The sequence below is a fragment of the Fusarium solani genome, assembly GCF_023522795.1.
Source record: "Fusarium solani strain SB1 chromosome Unknown bctg00000002, whole genome shotgun sequence".
NCBI lineage: Eukaryota > Fungi > Ascomycota > Sordariomycetes > Hypocreales > Nectriaceae > Fusarium > Fusarium solani.
In genome coordinates, this window is record NW_027072155.1 from 1,932,118 (window position 1) to 1,951,914 (window position 19,797).

Sequence of the window (19,797 nt, forward strand, 5' to 3'; positions counted from 1 at the left end):
GTTGATATAATTTAAGACGGAAATCCACTTCGTTTCCGCACGGATGCGAACAAGCATATGAAGCTTAAAGCCAACGGTGACAAGGTCTTGTTTTCAAGGACAGGGGTTGTAGATCAAACAGCTCGCGGAGATAAGTGGTAAATGGTACGGCCACCCATTTTGTGACAATCTTCAAGTTTCTCTTCCACTTGACTCTTTCTTTTCTATTGAAGAAAACCAGGATGCGAGGCTCGTCAGCCGTGGTTTGGCTCCGTGAAAAGAACCCCTGGAAGCCTCCTGAACCTGGCATGCCTTATCTTCCAGCAGAGCGCCCACGTCCTTTGACAGCTTCGTCAGAAAGCCGGGACTCGAAAGAAAGCCCATTCTTCACAAAGCTCCCAAAAGAAATACGCCTCGAGATCCTCCGCCAGGCTATCGGGGGCACCGATATCCATATCGAGCTCGACTACGACTACCCTGCAACATTGAGGAAGCCACCCGTCAAGAATCACGCCTCCCGTATGAGCTTTCGGTACGGTGAGACTTGGTGCAAAAGAACTTGTAGCCATTGGGAGAAGACCGCCATCGTACCCAATAGATGGAAACCCAAGAAATGGCGATGGTGGAGCTGTGTATGCCATCGTCTCGGTGTGACACCCTTCGACGCCACAACTCGTTGGGGTGAGGACGACCCTTCGTATGATAGATGCAAGTATGGCGTAAACGAGTGGTGCAAGTCTACTCCCGGAGAGGCGCCTTTGAAATGTCACGTTGGGGCTATGGGATGGCTTCTCTGCTGTCGACAGGCGTGAGTTGCTGTATTCCGCGTGAATGGCACAAGCTGACCTTGATCAAGATACCGAGAAGGCATTCAAGTTCTCTACTCAACCAATGCATTTCTTCTTTCCAATACCGAGCTCATACTGAGTCTACCAAAGCTTCTTGTGCCTTCCAGACTTGAGTCCATGACTCGGGTGGAAATGCTCTGGAGAATCCACCCCTTTCGGGAGCAGCAGGAACAAGATCCGCCACTATCGGATTTTGATGCCTTCTTGACGCTTACCGAGCAAGCACCCGTGATATTCCCCAACGTGAAAATGATGTATATCTCCCTCCTAGGAGATATGTACGCAGCCGAGGGGGATACGTGTCATCAAAATTACGCCACAGAGCACGTATACCACAAGGTCGAACAAGTCGTCATCAAGCCGATGGAGGACATGATCAGGAAATTCCCTCACCTCGATACCTGTATAATCGCCCTCCCTTCATCATGCTACGGTGCAGAGAAGCGGCATGCGCTGGACAATGGGGGTAAGGTGCTTGAGCAGCGCCCCCACAAAGCTGAGCGTCTCTGGCGCGAGCTTCGAAGTGCTCCGGCTTTGGATGGCTATTGGATTCAGATTGGTCACCGGGATATGGGTGCGCCTTACTGGCTTGGGAATCTCATAGGATTCTATGAACCGCCTGAAAGGGAGACGGAGCCAATGGATATCTTGTACACACTGGATGGTTGTTCACCTTGGGGGGATAAAGGGGGCAGACTAATTAGCCAGTACACCTAAAATGCGCCACTTCTACTCGATCCTACTGCATCCTTGCCTATCTTCACCAAGTCGGATCCGGAAACGCAGAGGAGATGCGAGCGGCCGGACCTGTGGTTCCAATGCAGTACCAGTATCCAAGGTAGAGGTCAGAGCAGTCTCGGCTCACACTCGGATTCCATTCGTAAAAGTCCCTTGGGGCCATTGTGTTAGCAAATATCTAGGATGAAAGGAGAGAAAGCGCATACTCAATGCTAATGCCGGCGCCCCTGGAAATCTTTGTGCAATAGTCGCCTTCTTGGACAAGGTAGAATCGCTTGCAGCCACCAATCATACAATCCTGGGCCTTGTTAGTACAAGAGTAGAGATGATATCCAATGATTCTTCTTACCTCGCGGGGGAGAGGCGTAGCCACAGGGGCTGGACAGCCTAAGCCATCAGAGACCACAGCCGAAGGCCGAGTAGAAGCTGTGGCTTCGGTAGGGATAGGATGCTTAACATTTGGTGCACTGGAGATCGAGGCAGCGCTCGAGGTTGGGTTGGGTGCTGGCGGGTACAAACTCGCAGAAGCATCTGGAATGAAAGTGGCAAGCTGCGTATGCTGAGGACCCGTACCAATCTCGGTCACAGGACAGACAGTTGTGGACACAAGGATGATCTCGGTGGTGAAGTGAGGACCATCTGGGCAGTCGGACGTCTCCACTTCAGGGGCACAAGAGTAAAAAGTCAGCACACGAGTGGTGTAGACCGTTGAGGTAGTCCACTGCCCCCGGGGGATTGGTGTAGGAGATTGTAGACTCAGGGGCGCTGCAGTCCGCAGTTGAAGTGCTCGATTGCGTTGCGCCTTGTCGGGTAGACTTGGTATGCCCCGGAGTAGTGTAATCTGTCGCTGAAGCACTCGTCTCTTCGTGACCGGTTTTGCCATAATCGGCCGTAGTGCGGTCTGCCGTCAAAGTGCTTGAATGGGTTGTATCTCCCTGACTGGACTCGGTAGACTTGGATGTCTGTATCTCTGTGGTTCCGGGGACTGAGGTTTCGCTATACTCTGTCATCAAGGTGCTGTCTGATGTTTTAACAGAACTCTTAGCCTTCGTGATAAATGTGACGCCTGGTTCAGAGCTCGTCAGACTCTCAGAAGAGGCCGTGTACAGAAGGCTAGTCTGGGTTGCGGTTGTGCTTCCAGAGCCAAAGGTGGTCGAATTTAGCGATGAGGTAAACGTAGGGGCTGCAGAAGCAGAAGTCGCAGTGGTCTTGTCGACTCTGCTTGCAGCGTGTTGCACTCCTATACAGACCCAGTATTGAACCTTGAGATTGTCGCAGGTGTGCTTCTTGGCATCGCCAATAGCTGGGTTCCATGCGAAGAACTGCTCCTCGGTGATCCCTATGTGCTTGATGATGCTATCGCACGTATCTTGCCTATAAGTGCCCATCAGAATACCACTCACTGTCATTTTAAGGGCCGATGTCAACTTACTTGGTTACCTGCCACGTCCTATTGCAATTCTTGGCCATGCCTTTCTGTGTTTGGTCCTCCTTCGGGACAGGGGTAGGAGAGGGTATGATACCCGTTCTCGTGGTTGGAGAACCAGGTACTCCGACGCAGTACCACTGATTCTCAACGATGCCCTTGGAGCATTCTTTACCCACGCTTGGATTCCACTTGACAAAGTCCTCAAGAGAAAACATGTAGAACATGAGCAAGATGAGCTCGCAGTCTTCATGAGGAGCCGCCTTGTACCAGGCCTTGCAATCTCTCGTCTGTCCAGAAGGCACCACAGTCGGTTCAGCCGTGACTGTAGGTGGCATAGGGTACTCCTTCTCCCAAGGCATATGAGCAGCGGCGCAGTAGTAATACCCCTTATCGAGACCATCGCACTGAGACTCGACTCCAGGGTTCGAGCGATAAAAGTCATCCTTGGAGATGTATCCTCTGCTGATGATGAAGTCACAGGTATCGCCCTTTCAATGCCGTCAGTGTGCGTTCCCATGGCAATACAAACTGGCGTGGATGTTCTCACCTCCTTGGCTTGGTGCCATGCTTTGCAACTCTTGGAGGCGCCCTCGTGGGTGGGGGAGGGCGTCCAGCTCCAGTCAATGGTAGAACTGGGCTTTGGCGTATAGTCAGGGATGGAGACTGTCGTACTGGGGCGATGGAAGCCAAAGTTTTTGGTGGTAGTGTGTTTCATGGGAGCGTTGATACAAACCCACCACCCGATGAAGAGCCCTGAGCAGTCATCCAGCACCGTCGGGTTCCATTGCTTGCTGGGCAGGGCACAGTGAGCTACTTTCTTTGTTCGCGTGGAATCATGGGCAAGGTCTTACAAATTCTTGACAGTCATCCTCCAGTTTCCATAGTTTAAAACAATTGACTCGCAAGTATCGCCACGCTCGACCTTGTGCCAGTCCTTGCAGTTGCTTGGCTGGCCTTCTTGAGTTCTCTGGGGAGGCCATTCGGTATCTTCGGTCGGGCTGGCCAGTTCCCACGTAGCGACGGGATTCCGAATCGAGTAAGTCGTATCAGCCTTGGTGGAAGTGTTCCTGGAAACTCGGGTAGCGAAGGTTCTGATGGTGGTGGTAGTATCTTGGCCGTGGCCAGCTGTAGTCGAAGTAACACGGCTCTGTGTCTTTGTAGTAAAGGTAGAGAACGTCGTACTCGAAGAATCTTGATCAATACCAACGCAGTATGCATAGGTGACCCAAAAGTTCTTGCTACAGTCCTTGGAGACTGCCGGGTTCCATTTCAGAAACTCAGCGCGAGTGATATCATATTCAGACACGACAGTGTCACAATCATCGCCCTTCTTTACCGTGTGAAATGCGTTGCAGTTGGAGGCGATTCCCTTCAAGGTGTCGCTACCAGGTTTGGAGTCCGCGGCGCCAGAGACACCCAAGAGCACAGCAAAGACTAGAATAAATGGGATCATGGTCAAATATGGAGCCCTTGGAGTTTGTGTTTGAATGAATGAATATGAATGATATGAGAAGAAGAGAAAAAAATGAATGTGTTGATAGTGAATGCCGTTGGTGGAAGAGACCGTTGAGTGTTGAAAGAGAGTGAGTTGACTGATAAAAGGATTTGGGCATGTGTTGAACACAGCACGACTAACAACTCCAACTCCTCATCATATAGCTCATGATGCCATTGTTTTGGCATACCAACACGATCAAGTGACGATAAGTCGTTCCGTGTTGGTTAAGCTGCAGTTCATCACCCTTCGCTCATCTCCTCCAGGATCATCATCTCCGCGAGGGACTACTCCACAAGACGCAGGTCCTTGCTTTCCAGGATCTCACCTCTGAGTCAAAGCACGCAGGATCGCATCTGTGGGCCTTTGTACCGCTACATGGCTGGGATGGTGCTCGTATGCCGCTGAGCACGAGCCCCGTCCATACGACTTTGTTGGCTCTGGGTGACTTTGAGGACGTCTGTCTCAGCTGCAAGAATCGTCAATCTCATAGCTTGACTCATTTCAACGTCGATGAGAAATATTCAAGGGGCTTTGGCGGCCAGCATGTCATGCAAAGACGCTATTCAAGCTGAACATGGGCTTGTTCGGTCTTGCGAAATGTAGAGAGCCATGGACGAGAAATGTCGACACCGAGACTCAAATATTAGCCTGGTGCAGCTGCATCTCGGAACAGTTCTTGTCAGACATGAATCAATCCTGCCATGGCCACACTCTTTGCCCTCTTCGCCCTAGGCCTCGGAGGCGTCCCAGTTAACGCTGGCAGCCGCATGTGGGAAACCTCGATCAACTATGCACAAGTCAACGCGGTCGACGGGGCCTCAATGGCCTTTGTTTCCAACGAAACGGATGCCTCCAAGCGCTGGATCACCATGAATCCGGGTCCAGACAGGTTCGACGACCATATCTGGCCAGATCGGACCATCACCTACGCCTACAATAGCGAGGAGGATGAGGAGGCCATCTCCCTCATCTTCGACGACGCTACCAAGTTATGGGCCGCTGCCGGCCTCCCCGACGATGTATTCAAGTATGGCAAGATTTCTCGTCAAGAATGCATGGACAATCGACAGGAGTGCATGTTGGTCTCTGAAGAAAAGGTTGCCAACTCGGCCACGAGTCTCGCCTTGTCGCGGGGCAGGCTAGAGAACTTGCCGATCGCGCCAACCATGAGACTCAACCTGGATGAGGAGATCGGTCACATGAACGTCAGACTTAACGTTGCCCACGAGATAGGGGTGAGTTTTTGTGATTTGTGAGCCAGTGTCTGGGGACTAACCTTGCCTTGATAGCACGCCTGGGGCCTCCATCATGAGCACCAGAACCCTGCGTACTGGAAGCACACCAGCGAGCATCCTAACCTGGTCGAGTTTGACATTGAGGAGCAGTTCAAATGCGATAACCTCAAGGACTTTGAGAGGGTCATGCGGAGGATCGAGCAAGATGCGATGCCGGCCAGGGTAGCCGACTTGAAACATCAGGTGTGCAACAACTACTACGCGGCCATTAAGGAAGGGTTCGTTGGCGCCGAGAACTGGCTCCCCCTCCGCAAGTCTACGACACGGTACAGGATGAGGGCCCAGGAGATTGACTGGACCTCCATCATGATATACCCAAGCGACGCAGGCGGCATCCCCGACCAAGCTGGTGGCAAGCGCAGGAACATCCTGTTGAGGAAGGACGATACGGTGATTCCTCGCTCCAAGGGGCCCAACACGCGAGATGTCAAGGCCATCATGTGGCTGTATGATTACAGGCCCCGCAAGCGCGATGGAGGTTTGCTATGGGACGCTGGGCTCAAGATGGCTGAGTTGTTTGACAAGATCCGTCTCAACTGCCCGGAGAGGCCCGCCTGAGGGGGTGGTCATTAGCCAGTTCGATACCACATGTTGTTTGTTTAGATCTATAGCTTCTAGTATATATCAGCTCCTGTTCGTGCCCTCTACCATATCACGTATCAACCATGCGTCAAGCCGAAATGTGTTTCGGAATCTGACACCTCAGCAGACACCTCGACAAGGAAATCTCGCTTCAGATCGCCTATGACCTTGAACACAAATCAAGAATCCCTCCTTAGTTCATCCGTGACCAATAACTTGCTGCAAGGGACATCATCTGTACTGAGCCGAGACAAAAGGAGGATGGATGGGAAGGTTGAAGTTGCTGGTTTGGACCTTAGTCAGCAGGTGGACCGTGCTTGCCGGTGATCGCGACAGGTCGTGAGGCTCCTGCCATGCCCCACGAGCAAAACGGTCGCATTCGCATTCACCTTAAAACAACAACACTTGACGCGTCCTCGACATTTCGAATCGGACTTGGAGTCTCATTTACGGTCTAGATCCCCTTTTAGCTCCATTTTCCATCAAAGAGAAAACACCAGACACCTCGATACGTCTTCAGGATGGCAAAAGAACGAAACTACAACCCAGTTCAAGCTCAGCGCAAAGCTGACAAGGCCAAGGCTATCAAAAAAGGTATGTCGCACTGCAGACGTAACCCGTGCGCCCCTCTCTAAACGTTGCCTCTAGGCAAGGCCGAACAGCAAGGACGACGCAACGAAAAGCTCGCGCGAAAGAACCCCGACCGCATCCAGAAACAGATCGACGACCTAAAAAAGATCACATCAAGCGGCGGCAAGCTTACACGTCATGAGGAGCAGGTGCTAGAAGGGCTCGAGAAGGAGATTCGAGCTGTGAGGAAGGCAAGAGACACATTGGGCGACAATGCGCCTACGTTTGGACGAGGGTTCAACAGAGATCGCGACTCGGGAGCTGGAGTACTTGGCAAGAGGCGGAGAGGATCTAACGATGCCACTACCAGCGACGAAGAGGTTCCCGACGATATAAAGAGCATTCCTATGCCTCGCGATACACCGCCTCCGATCCCCAAGGATATCATGGATAAATGGTGGGCGGAGCGACGCGCACGAAGAGCTGCAGAGAATCCAACAAGACAAGACGAAGGAGACAGACCACCAAAGAAGGAAGCGCCTGCTGTCGAGGCCAAGACGGTATACGAGGCGAAGCCAATTGTGCGCGATCTCAGGAAAGAAGCGGTTTCGGCATTCGTGCCCACGGCAGTCAAGTTGAAGATGAACAAGGGACAAGGTCAAGGCGGTTTGATGGAGCCGGAAGAGGCAGACCGGCTCGAGAAGGAAGGTTACCTCAAAACGGGCGATAACGATGCATCTCGGCAAGCAGAACGAGGCCCGCCATCACGGCATGTGACCATGGAGGAGGTGAAAGATGAGGAGGTTTGATTTGATTATTCAGCCGTGGAGGTTAGTTCAGTTGGTTGTCGAGATGCTAATGATGCAATTGACAAATAATAATGCATATGACGGCAGCCAGTTCTTGACCGATTTCTCGGCCGATCTGGTGCATGCATGCACGTATGCAACAAAGGAAATCCGAGGAATGGTTGCAACCCGAAGTGACTCAACGACATTGGCTCATCCTAGTCAACTTTTGTCGATATTCGGCTACGATAGCGGCATGTGGAAAAGTCGGGGAAAGGACCCGTTCACCGGAAGAAAGAATGCGGAGGTCCAAGTGCGCCTCCTTCCGCACATGCGGAGGTAGAAGACGTCAGGGCGTGCCCAATAGAACGGCTCTGAGGAAGATGGTGGTAGTCAAGGATGACCTCGAGATGCCCACTGGTTTGGTGGAGCTGGAGCGAGACGAACAAATGACGAGTTTTCATTACCTTTTTTTCATCACGACAGGCCGGCGCCCTATGTTAACAAACCCACCCTCCGAAAGCGGGCCTTGCTCTTGGCTCGGGACGGCGCCGATGCCCGACTCTACAGAAGCAGTTATAAGTTGGACCTCCCGGCAAGGGTTTCCTCTTTTGCCTCCCCGCTCTGGAAATTCCTGACAACTCCAGACAAGTCGACATGCTGCCAGTTTAAAGACACGACATCAATTGGACAACTAGAAGCAAACAAGAAGGAAAATCGACATCGCTGAGCAACTCCGACGCTATGGATTGCCACCAAGTCACCTCGCGCGCCCTCCACGATGAGAACGACATCATCGACCATGTCAACCACATCGACGGAGGCGACGTGAAGCCAGGCACCGACCTCGAGAAACAACGGACGACAGCATCGACGGCATCCTATCAAGAGACGTATCCCGAGGGCGGCTTGCAGGCATGGTCCGTGGTCGCTGGTTCGTGGTTCACCCTATTCGCTTCACTTGGACTAATGAACACTCTCGGCACCTTCCAGGCCTACGTGTTGAACAACCAGCTCAAGGAGTATAGCGAGGGAACCGTCGGCTGGGTCTTTTCCGTCTACACCTTTCTCGCATTCTTCTGCGGTGTCTACATTGGGCCTGTCTTTGACAAGTACGGTCCGAGATGGCTCGTCATTACCGGAGCTGTCTTTACGGTTGGCGGTATGGTGTTTATGAGTTTCGCCACTAGTAAGTGAACCCCTTAACGAACTGTGCCCCGATATGCTGATGCCTCTCAGAACTCTGGCAATTCATTGTCGCATGGAGTTTGCTTACTGGCTTCGGAACCTCGCTACTGTTCACACCCTCGATCGCCGCTGTCGGTCACTTCTTCAAGGCACGACGCGGCCTGGCAACTGGCATCGCATCTACAGCTGGTGGGCTGGGTGGTATCGTCTACCCTTTCATGTTGACGTCGCTAATCGAAAAGATTGGTTATGGCTGGGCAACTCGAGTCGTTGCCCTCGTGTGCTTGTGCTGCAGCTTGGTGGGCATCTGTCTCTTGCGGTCTCGTCTACCTCCGGCCAAGGACGCTACGGCGCACCCCAACTTTCGTATCTTCAAGAGTATGCCGTTCCTCCTCACGACCATTGGCATCTTCCTTCTCGAGTTTTCCCTCTTTATTCCCCTCGGCTACATCTCGACCTATGCGTTGCAAAAGGGCTTTGGCAGTGACTTTTCTTACAACCTCATCCCCATCCTCAACGCTGGCTCAGTCGTGGGTCGAATCCTTCCCGGTTACTACGCAGACGTCATCGGCCCCTACAACGTTAGCATTCTCGCCGTCATCCTCGCCATTGTTGCATGCTTTTGCGTGTGGCTACCATTGGGCTCCACCACGGCCGGCATCATCGTCTTTACGCTGCTTTTCGGCTTCTCGAGCGGAACCAGCATCGCCATTGCCCCTGTCTGTATCGGGAGGCTCTGCAAGACGCAAGAGTATGGACGTTACTACGCTACTTCGTACACGATTGTGTCGTTTGCTTGCCTGATTGGTATTCCTATTGCCGGCAGCATCGTCCAGGCCAACGGCGGCGAGTACTGGGGTCTTATTATCCTGACGGGCGCCGTGTACATTGGCTCCGTGATTGCACTTTTCATGGCCAAGGTGTACCTCCTGGGATGGCACAACTGGAGGGCTGCGCTCTAAACAGGGGACGCAGGCACCAATTATCCAAACGTACGAGATCAGTTGCATTTGCATGGGTCTCGGAAAGTTGGACAGGGTTTGAAGACCAGGAAAAGAATAAAAGCATGACGAAAGTAAAAGTATTGCATTTCTGTTTTGGAAAAAGGAGTTTGGGCAAGGAAAACGAATCATATAAAGATAAAAATGGCACGGCCGGATTGGATTCTCTGTACATAGTTAAGCATAGCAAAAAGCTGAATATAATGTCTATTGTGTTTTTTTGTAGAAACTCGACCAACTTGTTGTGTAACTCGACCCATTTCACTCAAGGTCATTTAAATGTTGCTCTCATGTCATTACCCGTAATCTCAAAAAGCTCTAGGCGATTCACTTGGTGAACCCCTTGATGTGCTGATCATGCAACTCTTTCACGGCAGGGATGATCAGCTTTTCAACCTCGACGCCGGGATCCTCGCGGGGCAGCTCCTCGGCCTTTAGAGGTCGCAGCTCGGCTTCTCCCCAGCCGCCTTCCCGAGGCACACGCACCCAGCGGTCTTCGCGGCCGGGACTCACAAAGACGACCTCCCACTTGCGTGTAGAGAGGAGGTTGCCGATGACGAGGTGGTGCTGGTACCTGTCCAAGCTGTATCGGGCCTTGCGCACCAAAAGGGCAGGGTCCGTCTCCAGCTTGAAAGACACAATCATGCCCTCGGGCGCCCAGCCATCAACCAGGTTCTTGAGGAACTTGGGCACGGGGTCGAGATCAACGATGAGGCGCTTGGAGCGAGGGACCGAGGGCGACGAGTCAAAGTTGTCAAACGTCTCCTCGTCGTCGGGTTTCCTCTCATCCACAGCGTTGGTCGACTGGATCTTGTGCTCCGACATGCGATCCGGCGGCACGAAAAAGTCGGAAACAGCGGCTGCGAGATACAGCAGTCCAGAAGGGCCCAGAGGCCCCATGAGACGGGCAATCTCACGCAGCTCGTGTAGATAATCGACGATGGTGACAAAGGGAAGTGTCAGGAGCATGTTGCCGTCCCTAGCCTTGCGGTACTTTCTCAAAACACCTCTCATCTTGTCCTCAACCTCGGGCCGTACACCAATCCGCCCCTCACCATCCTCGGCTAGAAAGTCAAGAAAGCAATCGGTAGCATGGGAATAATGCCTCGAGTAAGGCAAGAGACTAAACTCTCGGTGCAGGAAAATCACGGCGTAACCGGCCTCGAGAAAGTACTCTGCGCTGGTGGCGCCGCGGGTTCCGGCGCTGAAGTTGTCAATGTAGCGGACCGTCTGGCGCTCGAGAGGGACGGTGGTGCCGCCGGAGGTGACGAGGACGACGCGGTGGCCAGCTGCGGCGTGGGACGAGATGAAGCCGGCGGCGAGGGCCGTGTGAGCCGCGAGGTTGCGCGGGGGCGGGTTCTGAGAGAAGTAGACGTCCTCGGCGGCGAAGGCCTCGGCGGTAGATGAAGCGGGAGCGGCCATGGCCGGGGGACGGGACACGGGCGGGCGAGTGGAGTAAAAGATCGGAGGTGTGTCCGGAGGGGGAGTAAGCGGAGGGGAATGTGTGAGATGGATGGGTGACGAGTTCAATTGAAAAGAATGAAAAAGTAAACAATCGAGATTTTAGGAAATCACCTGTGGGCGACCTTTTTATCCTCGCTTCCAGCTTCTCCTCATGATCAAAGAGGGTCCCCCATCACCCTGTGCTCACAACTACGAAGCATAATTCATCCCGGCGGATTTTTTGGGGCCATTTCGTCTCGCAGCGAAGCCGTTGGGGATAAGAACTGGCTACAATTTTTGAGGATATCTGGTTGATCTATAGTTCTTTGTGTTCAACTTCATTCATCAATTTCTATCCTTTCATCTCAAGTTGCGTCCATCGACATCCAATTCGCCCCCTCTGCCGGTGGTCCGGTGAGAGCTTCAGTTCCCCACATCCACACATCATAACGCTGCCAGGAGAGCTCACATGACATTGTGTCGCCCCAGTCTCGATATTCAGCTTCCCATTTTAGACCGAGCACTGTCCCTCTACGGTTCGTTTCGACAAGCCATTCCGTGTCGGCATCCTAGACTTTCTAGTCCAGCGTGCTTGGTTGCTGGCCGCGATCAGATCATCTTGGAGCGGGAGGACATTTGAACTCACTTGGCGCATTTTACCACTACCGAGGTATAGACGATATACTACAACATTCAATCCTCATACGGCATAGGGTACCAAAGTTGCACAAAATCACAGAAAGATGCTCCCAGACTAAATAAGGGAACCCGGGTCTAGATCTCGTCTTCTCTCACGTTCAGACTGCAGCAGTCTAGCTACCTATCCAAGCTGTTCCCTCAAGCTCCCAAGAACCCCGAGGATGTCTTCAAACCTCGAGGCAAACGAAATGTCAAAGATTAGCACCCTCCCAGACAGCCACCAAGATACCTTTCGTAGGGCGCTGAGAAACCTATTATCAACTGATGTCGCCGAGCATACCTATGCCCAGATCCTCGACGGACTGCCAACGGAAGAATCATACCTAGAGAGTTACCCCCGTCTGGAAACCCATCCCGTCGTTGAATTGGGTCATGTAGAAATGTGCGAAGGGTTTCTTGATAAAGCTCGAGAGTTCAGAGACCGATTTGACCCTTCCAAGCTGGAGTTTAAAGAAAATGTGAGATTGATTCTTCTTTTGATATTCTTGACCCTGCATGAGCGAGGCCTTTGGGCTGTTGTAGGCTAACCGCATGAGCGAAATCAGCTGCTCTCTGCCTTTCGGGACACTGCCCCGGGGACCAAAGACTTCAACCTACGGCTCATCGAGCTCGTCGTCGTCGCCTGCCACCAGATAGCCGCCTATCTCTTTGAGTGGGATGACGGAGCCCACAAGCACGAGCTCTACAACAGCTGGATGAAGCAGGAGCTCATGGAGTCGGTGTTGCAGTCCCGGCCTGGAAGATCCAGGACCATGGACAACATCCTTCCAGCTGCCTTCTGCCACATGGCATATGTGTATCCCGATCAGTACCCTCGAGGCGTCGCCGACGTTGCCGGATACTGGGCAGAGGGCAAGATCTTTGGGGGTGTCGTGGTGTTTGACCGCGGCGAGACTGAACAAGAGGTATGTTTCTCAACGTTCAACTTGAGCAGGGCATTGTAGTCCGTGGCCATCATGACTAAAACGCCAGGCAGTGCAAGGCCATGTGGATAGACGGAGCCCGTTGGAAGGGCCCGCACACGCTCTACCCACCCACGAAGGACCAGTTTGATTCTCTCGTCAGATTCCTCCTCTCGGAGCCCGACGAGGACATTCAGTGCCCCTTACCAATACGCGGAACTGATGAAAACCGCCCTCGTTGGCATCCGTGGCATGCTTTTTCCCAGTACTACATCTTCCGAGACCGGTACGAGAAGAAGATGCCCCCCGATCCGCCCAGGCGGGGGTGCACACTCGTTCTCGCAGACTGGCCCGAGACGCGTGGCTACTGGATTGCCATCAACCACGAGCTTCTCAGGAGAGAAGGGGCGACGATAACGGATGAGGACATTGCTGCGGCTCAGTTACGGCTGAAGGAGGTGACACCATCCTCACCTTACTGGCGTTACTGGAATCCCTCGTACCAAGGCCCAGTAGGATGATACCGAATAGCCTGTGTGTTGGGTTGATTAGCGAGTACTGGTCCTCTATTTCATTTCCTTCATTTTTTTCCCCCTTGTGCCGTATTCTCTTGTCTGCTTTTGCAAGGAGTTTGGTGACTTGCACTGACGAGTTGACGAGCAAGGTCGAACATCTGATTTCATGGGCTACAACTTAGGAGGCTCTGGGTCTCACATTATTATCATCCATCGCAGGTGCCAATGCGCAGCGCGTGATTCCAATCTCTCTACTCGTACATGCAAGTATTATTACAATAATCTCGTTGTTTTATATCTCATCGCTTGCCCTCGTTTCCTGGCGACAACCTCCACGCCCGCAGAGGCAGGCTCTGCAGATGCAGGACCTTGGGCTTGATGTACCACAAAAAGGTGGCAATACCAAACAGCACACACAGTATATTCACCACGTAGTACCCGTCGTGGATCATCTCACACGTGCCTCCTCCGGCCTCGCACCTCTCCTTCTCCGACTGCACGGCGCACGAGAATGCCTCGGTGATGAGGGGGCTCTTGGTGTCTGAGCTGCCGGGCTTGCCAGGGTGGCAGGTGGCCACTGTGAAGCTGTCGACGAGCTGCAGGACAAAATAACGCGGGAATGTACCGCCAAGATTGCAGACGCTGTAGACTGTTAGTTCGATGCACGGTAGAAGCAAGCCAAGACATTTACTTACGTTGCCAAGAGTGTCATGTAAGTACCGCCAATGACGGGGTCTGACACTCGCGCGTGGAAGGCTGAAACAGCGACAAACATGATGGTGTTGGTAAAAGTCGAAAAGAGATGCTCAGCGATGACAACCAAAAGATACCAGGGAGTAACTCCCTCGGCAGGAAAGATGGCTACGACAAATTGGGCTGTCAGAGCTGCGACAAGTCTGCCCATGAAACCCCAGCACCACAATCGCATAGGTGTATACTTTTGCGACCACATGCCAGCATAATAGCCCAAACCTATCTCGAAAGGAAAGTCGATGAGGACTGTCAGGGCCATGTTATCCTTGCCAAAGCCCTTGTCCAGAAGCTTCAGGTTGGTGACGCCGTCGTTGGCCTGGAAGCCGATCTTGGCGATGAGGTGGACGATGATGATGGTCTGCACGTTCTTGAGCTTGAGGATACCCCACATGATGCGGTACACATCCCACACGCCATCCTCGTTGTATGACTTTTCCTCCTTCTTGAGGAGGCCGAGTCCAACGGTGACAATGATGTACGACCAGCCCCAGAACTTGAGATATCCACCAAGGGAGATGAGGCCGTCATCCGAGGGGACAGCTCGGAACCACTTGTTGGCAAAATCGGCGGCGTTAAAGGCGAGGAAGACGGTATAGGACATGAAGTGACCAGCTGTAAGACCGACAGTCTGAGCGGTAGACGCATACGACACATTTCCGGGTGTCAAGAGCGTGAGCGCCCAGCCATCAACGGCGATATCCTGCGTCGCGCACATCAGGACCAGGAAGAACCACCAGAGCATGAAAGAAAAGGCAGTCATGCCGCCGGGCTTCCCTGCTGAAGCCATCATGTCCTCCACATGCGATCCCAGCCATAACATGCCAAAGCCCGAGAGAAACTGAATTGGAACGATCCACGTCTTTCTTCGTCCAATCTTGGGGCTCCAGATAGCGTCCACAAAGGGGCTCCAGAACAGCTTGAGAGAGTACGGATACGAGGCCAAGCTGAAGACGCCAATCTCGCTATAAGACATGTGGTTCTTGAGCAGAAACGGCACAGATCCCGTCGCGAGACCCATGGGGATGCCCTGCAGAAAGTATAGGAGGACCAGGAGGAGAAAGTTCCTCTGGTCCTGTCGAGGGAGGTCCAGGAAGCCGTGATTGTTGAGGGCCGGGGTCTTGGGGACGGGGTCGTCGAGGGAGAAGGACTCGCTCTTGATGAAGTTTGCGGCGACGTTGTCGGCGTCGGGGTTGGCGGCCTTGCGCCGCATTTCTACTCCGCTGCTCATGATGCCGTTTCCGTTTCCATTCGCATCCTCTACCTTGAGCGTCAGGGGCGGTCGGCGGTTTTTGTTCTGAGGTCGTCGGGCTCTGGCGGTCATAGGTGGCGGGAGGAAGATCGAGGTACGAGCGCGTTAAGGAGGGTGTTATCTCAAGAGATCGCAATGAGTGCGACGAGGCGTTGGACAGCGTCAAAGTCAGATCTCGGAGGGTGGGACACGGGCTCTCGGTGACGTATAAAGCCGACAGGGGGGAACGTGGTAAATGGCAGCGAGGTTCGAGTTGAGATGAGTAAAGTTGAATAAAGGAGAGAGAGAATATTATAGATAGTGGTCAAAGGAAGGGAGAGAAGATGATAACAAGAATCAACAACTAGAACAAGTATGCCCGAAGCAAACCAGGCAGCAAACAGTGAGCCGCAAAGGTTCAGAAGAATAAGTCAGTAGTAGCGTTTCGGGATACGGAACCGGGTTGGCGTCGAAAAAAACAGCTTCCGCTACCGTGGCCTCTTCAGGCTAAAGGATGGGATCTGATTGGATTGCTTCGATGTGGATGGATGGATCTGGATCTTGATGGAGAAGGTCTCGTCTCTTTTGTCCCTTGCCTCTTCTCTTTGACACGTTTGGTGGCGACAACGTCAACGTCAATGATACCGCCGCAGTAGAGCCTGGACAGAAATAACGATACAAAGATGATGCGATCAAGCCTCCCATAAGAAACAAGCAACAAGAACCCTCGAGCCACAGAGGAACAGGGGACGCCTCACCTCTCGGAACTCGCGTCTCTTCCCAAACAGGCAGCGCGTCAGGGGGTGATTGATTGATTGAAATCATGGATGGATCATGGCGAGGGGGAGACTCCACTGGCTCCCCGCCCGGCATCTCGCCCTCTGGATTACCAATCAGATGTGCTGCTGATTTGAGATCCGGGCTCTGGCTGTCTGTCACTGGGCCATGTGCTGTGGCTTGTGTTTGAACCTGGGGTCCAGCGCATGACTTTGCTTACGACATGTGAAGACGTGTTGGATTGGGATTTGAGAATCATTTGAAGTGTCAAAGGTGATTCTTCAGCCTGATTAGAAATGTCATTCCCGATGAAAGAGATGACTCACTCAAGTCTCCTTCTTGAATTTGCCATCATGTGAAACAGCAAGAACCCCGGATCTCGGGGTTTGTATTATCCGCACAGACCATCATGTCTTATCTTATCACAATCCCTGTCAGAGCTCCGCCAGCTGCGACTGGTTGAGCTTGATTGTTTGTAAACAGCTGCATTCTCAACACCAACAACTGAGCAGCAACAAGTCTCACCCTCGGCAAACGAGACCATCATGTCGTCAGAAATAGCCCTTCCGGATGTTAACCCTCTCGATCAAGAAATTGCGACTCTAAAAGAGCAAGGTAGGTCCCATAGCGACGGGCGCATTCAATTGCACCAAGCTAATTGCTATGCCAGTCGCTTCTTTGCGCAAGTCGCTCAAGATCGAAACTTCCACCATCCTCGCCTCTTCTTCCACTCGGAGTCTTCTCAAGCCATCTAGCAGTCTCCTCTCGTCTCGAAAAACCACCCCATATCGCGCAAAGCTTCTCACCGAAGCCGACAAGCAAAAGGCTTACAATCAGCAATGTCTCTATCGCATATGCAGCTCCGTCACCTCCTTCAAGGTCCACGACCCAGATCCCAATGCGGTTGATGGCGGCCACGTCCTCGGTTTGCGCTTCGAAGTCATGTCCAAGGGCCAGTTCCTGCGACCCTACTACGTCATGCTCAACAGACCGTACTTCAACTCCAAAAACCTGCGCATTCACCGCCACACCCTCCCTCCCTCTATACCACTTTCCGGACTAGCCACCCGTCACCTTCCAGCGCCGCGCCCCGAGAGCGACAATCCTCCAAAGCAAGATCTGGACCGTTTCGTGAGGACACTCAGAAGGGAGATTGTGCGGTACCATAACCGACTTGGCGTATCAGCCGATTTAAGACGGAGTCTCGGTCTCCATGACAAGATGGCTGAGGACATTATGCCAGACGATATTGTCGAGGTCGGAATTGCCGATATCGAAGCCAAGCAGATCCGCTTTTCTTGGGCCGACGACCGCAGCGGTAGAGTCGTGATGGACGATGATGGCAAGGCGGTCAAGCTTATCATGTTTGGCAGAGAAGGGCGTGATTGGGAAACGACCAAGGAGCTATATGGCAAGTATGATCGTATTGAGGATGTTACCAAGCAGCTACAGGAGTATGCCAATGGTTGAGGGGTCATCGTATGATGTCATGAACCCTAGAAGCAGAACTTCAAAGGCGGATGCATCAAGGCACGAAGGATGGGCACATTGTCCAGCCAAAGACGTTGCGGCATATATGGACCCAAATACCCCTCGAAAGTCTTTGGAAAAAACCAGCATCTCAAGAAACCTCGGGTCAGGAGAGCTTGGCGACAAAGACGCACCAATTCAAGGCTCTGGGTCATGTGAAAAGTAAGTGGCCCGGCACTGAAGAAGATTCACAGATCTAACACTTGGAAGCAGGGATAGAAGTACAAACGAGAATGAATTATGTATCAAGACTAAGTACAATAGTCGATCCCGAGAACGGGACACCAGAAGAAGAGAATTGAACCACATCAAAATGCTTCTCAGATCGCATCGCCATCATTTCCTACAACCATTACTGTCATGCGCATGAAATCCTGAGAAAATTCATATAGTCGAAATATAAACATGTCTAGAAGAGAGCAACAGCAGCAGCAGCAGCGACGGCAACAGCTCCAGCGATACCGTAACCGCTTCGAACACCAGCGCCGACGACAACGGGCGCAGTAGGGGTAGCATAGCCAGGAGTCTTGATGGTACCGACAGTGGTCGGCGCGGGGCAACCAGGACCAGGGCAGTAGACGGGAACCTCAGTAGTAGGGCTGCCGGGAGGAGGAGGAGGGTAGGCGCCAGTCTCGGCAGAAGGAGAAGGGTGGATGGGGTACAGGGGCTGTCCAGCGGGGGAAGTGTAAGTCTCCTCGCCAGAAGGAGTCTCGGGGGCCTCAGGGACGTAACCAGGCTTGTCACCGGTAGGGGCAGGCTGCTCGGGGGTGTACACAGGCGTCTCGCCGGCAGGATAAGTGGGCTTCTCAGCAGGGACAGACTTGGTGTACACGGGGTGCTCAACGGGAGTAGACGTCTCATCAGCAGTGTATCCAGGCTTCTCGTAGATAGGATGCTCAGGCTTGGTAGAGGTCTCAGCGGGTGGCTGAGGGGAGCTGTAGACGGGCTTGGTCGCCTTGTCGGAAGGGCAAGGAGTGGTCTCGGCGGGGTGAGGGTAGATGGGCTCCTCAGAAGTCACAGGGTAGCCCTTGGTAGGCTCAGGGTATTCGTTGGTCTCGCTGGGCTCCGGGTACTCTGTGTCGACAGGCTCAGGGTACTCGGCCGTCTCCTCAGGCTCGGGGTACTCCTCAGTTTCTTGGGGTTCAGGGTACTCTTCAATCTCGCTGGTCACAGCAGGCTGAGGATACTCCTCAGTCTCGGCAGACTCAGGGTACTCGTTGTGCTCGGGAACTTCAGGGTACTCGTCTGTCTCGCCAGGCACGGGGTACTCGTAGCTCCTTGGCTGAGGATAAGCGTTGCCTTGTCCAGAGTAAGGGTATCCGGTGTTCTTGCCAGGCTGATGGGAAGCCTCGGTTTCGACAGACTCAGGGCAATCATCCGTCTCAGCAGGGGGGTAGTATGGGGCGGCTGGCTCATAGCCATTGGATCCGGTATGCTGAGGGTACGTGACGGGCTTCTCGGGCTGGGGATAGACCTTTGTCTGGGTAGGCTGAGGGTATCCCTTGGTCTGGACGGGATGAGGATACTCCTTTGTCTGGTGAGGATGAGGGTACTCCTTGTCCTTGCCTGGAGCCGTGTAACCCGTCTTGACAGGAACGGGGTAGATGGTGGTCGTCTCAGGGACCACAACAGAGGCGTAGCGACCAGGGCAGTGAGGGACATTGGTCGGGCAGTCAACGATGGTGTTGACATGAGTGATAGTCTTGGTAGTCCAGACATACTCGCCCTGGTCAGGATGATTGGGCTTTCCGGGGTGAACCCAGTGCCAACCATCATCGTCATCATGGTCACAGCCATCAATGTCAACACCATGGTGAGGAGGGTGCCAGACATCAATGCAGTCCTCAGGAGGGTTACCCTTGGGGCCAATGTCAAGATTGATGGGCAGCTCAATGCCAAGGGGCAGCTTGATGTCTGCGTTGAGGGACAGCAGAGCATCGGCGGTGGCCGCGAGGGCAGGGAGGGCGAAGGCGTTGTACTTCATTGTTGCTAGTAGAGCGAGTGTATGTTACTTTTTTGGGTACAAGAGAATGG

General features: G+C 53.1%; 10 protein-coding genes across 10 annotated transcripts; 6 read left to right on the forward strand and 4 right to left on the reverse strand.

Annotated features, from left to right (window-relative positions):
* Window positions 1-221: 221 nt before the first annotated feature.
* Window positions 222-1,544, forward strand: MRS44_004569 (uncharacterized protein; the record flags this gene model as incomplete). Its single annotated transcript, XM_046283211.2, has 2 exons — window positions 222-787; window positions 836-1,544. The coding sequence occupies 2 exons, from the start codon at window positions 222-224 to the stop codon at window positions 1,542-1,544; spliced, it is 1,275 nt and encodes a 424-aa protein (XP_046136297.2).
* Window positions 1,545-1,587: 43 nt separating this feature from the next.
* Window positions 1,588-4,447, reverse strand: MRS44_004570 (uncharacterized protein; the record flags this gene model as incomplete). Its single annotated transcript, XM_065622256.1, has 7 exons — window positions 1,588-1,717; window positions 1,772-1,863; window positions 1,915-2,225; window positions 2,272-2,939; window positions 2,998-3,482; window positions 3,542-3,785; window positions 3,846-4,447. 7 exons carry the CDS (start codon window positions 4,445-4,447, stop codon window positions 1,588-1,590), a joined length of 2,532 nt encoding a protein of 843 aa, XP_065478328.1.
* Window positions 4,448-5,193: 746 nt separating this feature from the next.
* MRS44_004571 (uncharacterized protein) lies at window positions 5,194-6,345 on the forward strand (the record flags this gene model as incomplete). The annotated part of the gene is made up of 2 exons (XM_065622257.1): window positions 5,194-5,727; window positions 5,782-6,345. The coding sequence occupies 2 exons, from the start codon at window positions 5,194-5,196 to the stop codon at window positions 6,343-6,345; spliced, it is 1,098 nt and encodes a 365-aa protein (XP_065478329.1).
* A 545-nt stretch (window positions 6,346-6,890) lies between these two features.
* Window positions 6,891-7,748, forward strand: MRS44_004572 (uncharacterized protein; the record flags this gene model as incomplete). The annotated part of the gene is made up of 2 exons (XM_046268868.2): window positions 6,891-6,963; window positions 7,018-7,748. The coding sequence occupies 2 exons, from the start codon at window positions 6,891-6,893 to the stop codon at window positions 7,746-7,748; spliced, it is 804 nt and encodes a 267-aa protein (XP_046136294.1).
* A 723-nt stretch (window positions 7,749-8,471) lies between these two features.
* MRS44_004573 (uncharacterized protein) lies at window positions 8,472-9,877 on the forward strand (the record flags this gene model as incomplete). Its single annotated transcript, XM_046280925.2, has 2 exons — window positions 8,472-8,916; window positions 8,967-9,877. 2 exons carry the CDS (start codon window positions 8,472-8,474, stop codon window positions 9,875-9,877), a joined length of 1,356 nt encoding a protein of 451 aa, XP_046136293.2.
* Window positions 9,878-10,243: 366 nt separating this feature from the next.
* On the reverse strand, window positions 10,244-11,338 carry MRS44_004574 (uncharacterized protein; the record flags this gene model as incomplete). The annotated part of the gene is made up of 1 exon (XM_046275606.2): window positions 10,244-11,338. One exon carries the CDS (start codon window positions 11,336-11,338, stop codon window positions 10,244-10,246), a length of 1,095 nt encoding a protein of 364 aa, XP_046136292.2.
* Window positions 11,339-12,246: 908 nt separating this feature from the next.
* On the forward strand, window positions 12,247-13,481 carry MRS44_004575 (uncharacterized protein; the record flags this gene model as incomplete). The annotated part of the gene is made up of 3 exons (XM_065622258.1): window positions 12,247-12,516; window positions 12,604-12,963; window positions 13,035-13,481. The coding sequence occupies 3 exons, from the start codon at window positions 12,247-12,249 to the stop codon at window positions 13,479-13,481; spliced, it is 1,077 nt and encodes a 358-aa protein (XP_065478330.1).
* Window positions 13,482-13,774: 293 nt separating this feature from the next.
* MRS44_004576 (uncharacterized protein) lies at window positions 13,775-15,549 on the reverse strand (the record flags this gene model as incomplete). Its single annotated transcript, XM_046270656.2, has 2 exons — window positions 13,775-14,117; window positions 14,171-15,549. The coding sequence occupies 2 exons, from the start codon at window positions 15,547-15,549 to the stop codon at window positions 13,775-13,777; spliced, it is 1,722 nt and encodes a 573-aa protein (XP_046136290.2).
* Window positions 15,550-16,896: 1,347 nt separating this feature from the next.
* On the forward strand, window positions 16,897-17,703 carry MRS44_004577 (uncharacterized protein; the record flags this gene model as incomplete). Its single annotated transcript, XM_046268867.2, has 1 exon — window positions 16,897-17,703. The coding sequence occupies one exon, from the start codon at window positions 16,897-16,899 to the stop codon at window positions 17,701-17,703; it is 807 nt and encodes a 268-aa protein (XP_046136289.2).
* Window positions 17,704-18,172: 469 nt separating this feature from the next.
* MRS44_004578 (uncharacterized protein) lies at window positions 18,173-19,747 on the reverse strand (the record flags this gene model as incomplete). The annotated part of the gene is made up of 1 exon (XM_046268866.2): window positions 18,173-19,747. One exon carries the CDS (start codon window positions 19,745-19,747, stop codon window positions 18,173-18,175), a length of 1,575 nt encoding a protein of 524 aa, XP_046136288.2.
* Between the last annotated feature and the right edge of the window lie 50 nt (window positions 19,748-19,797).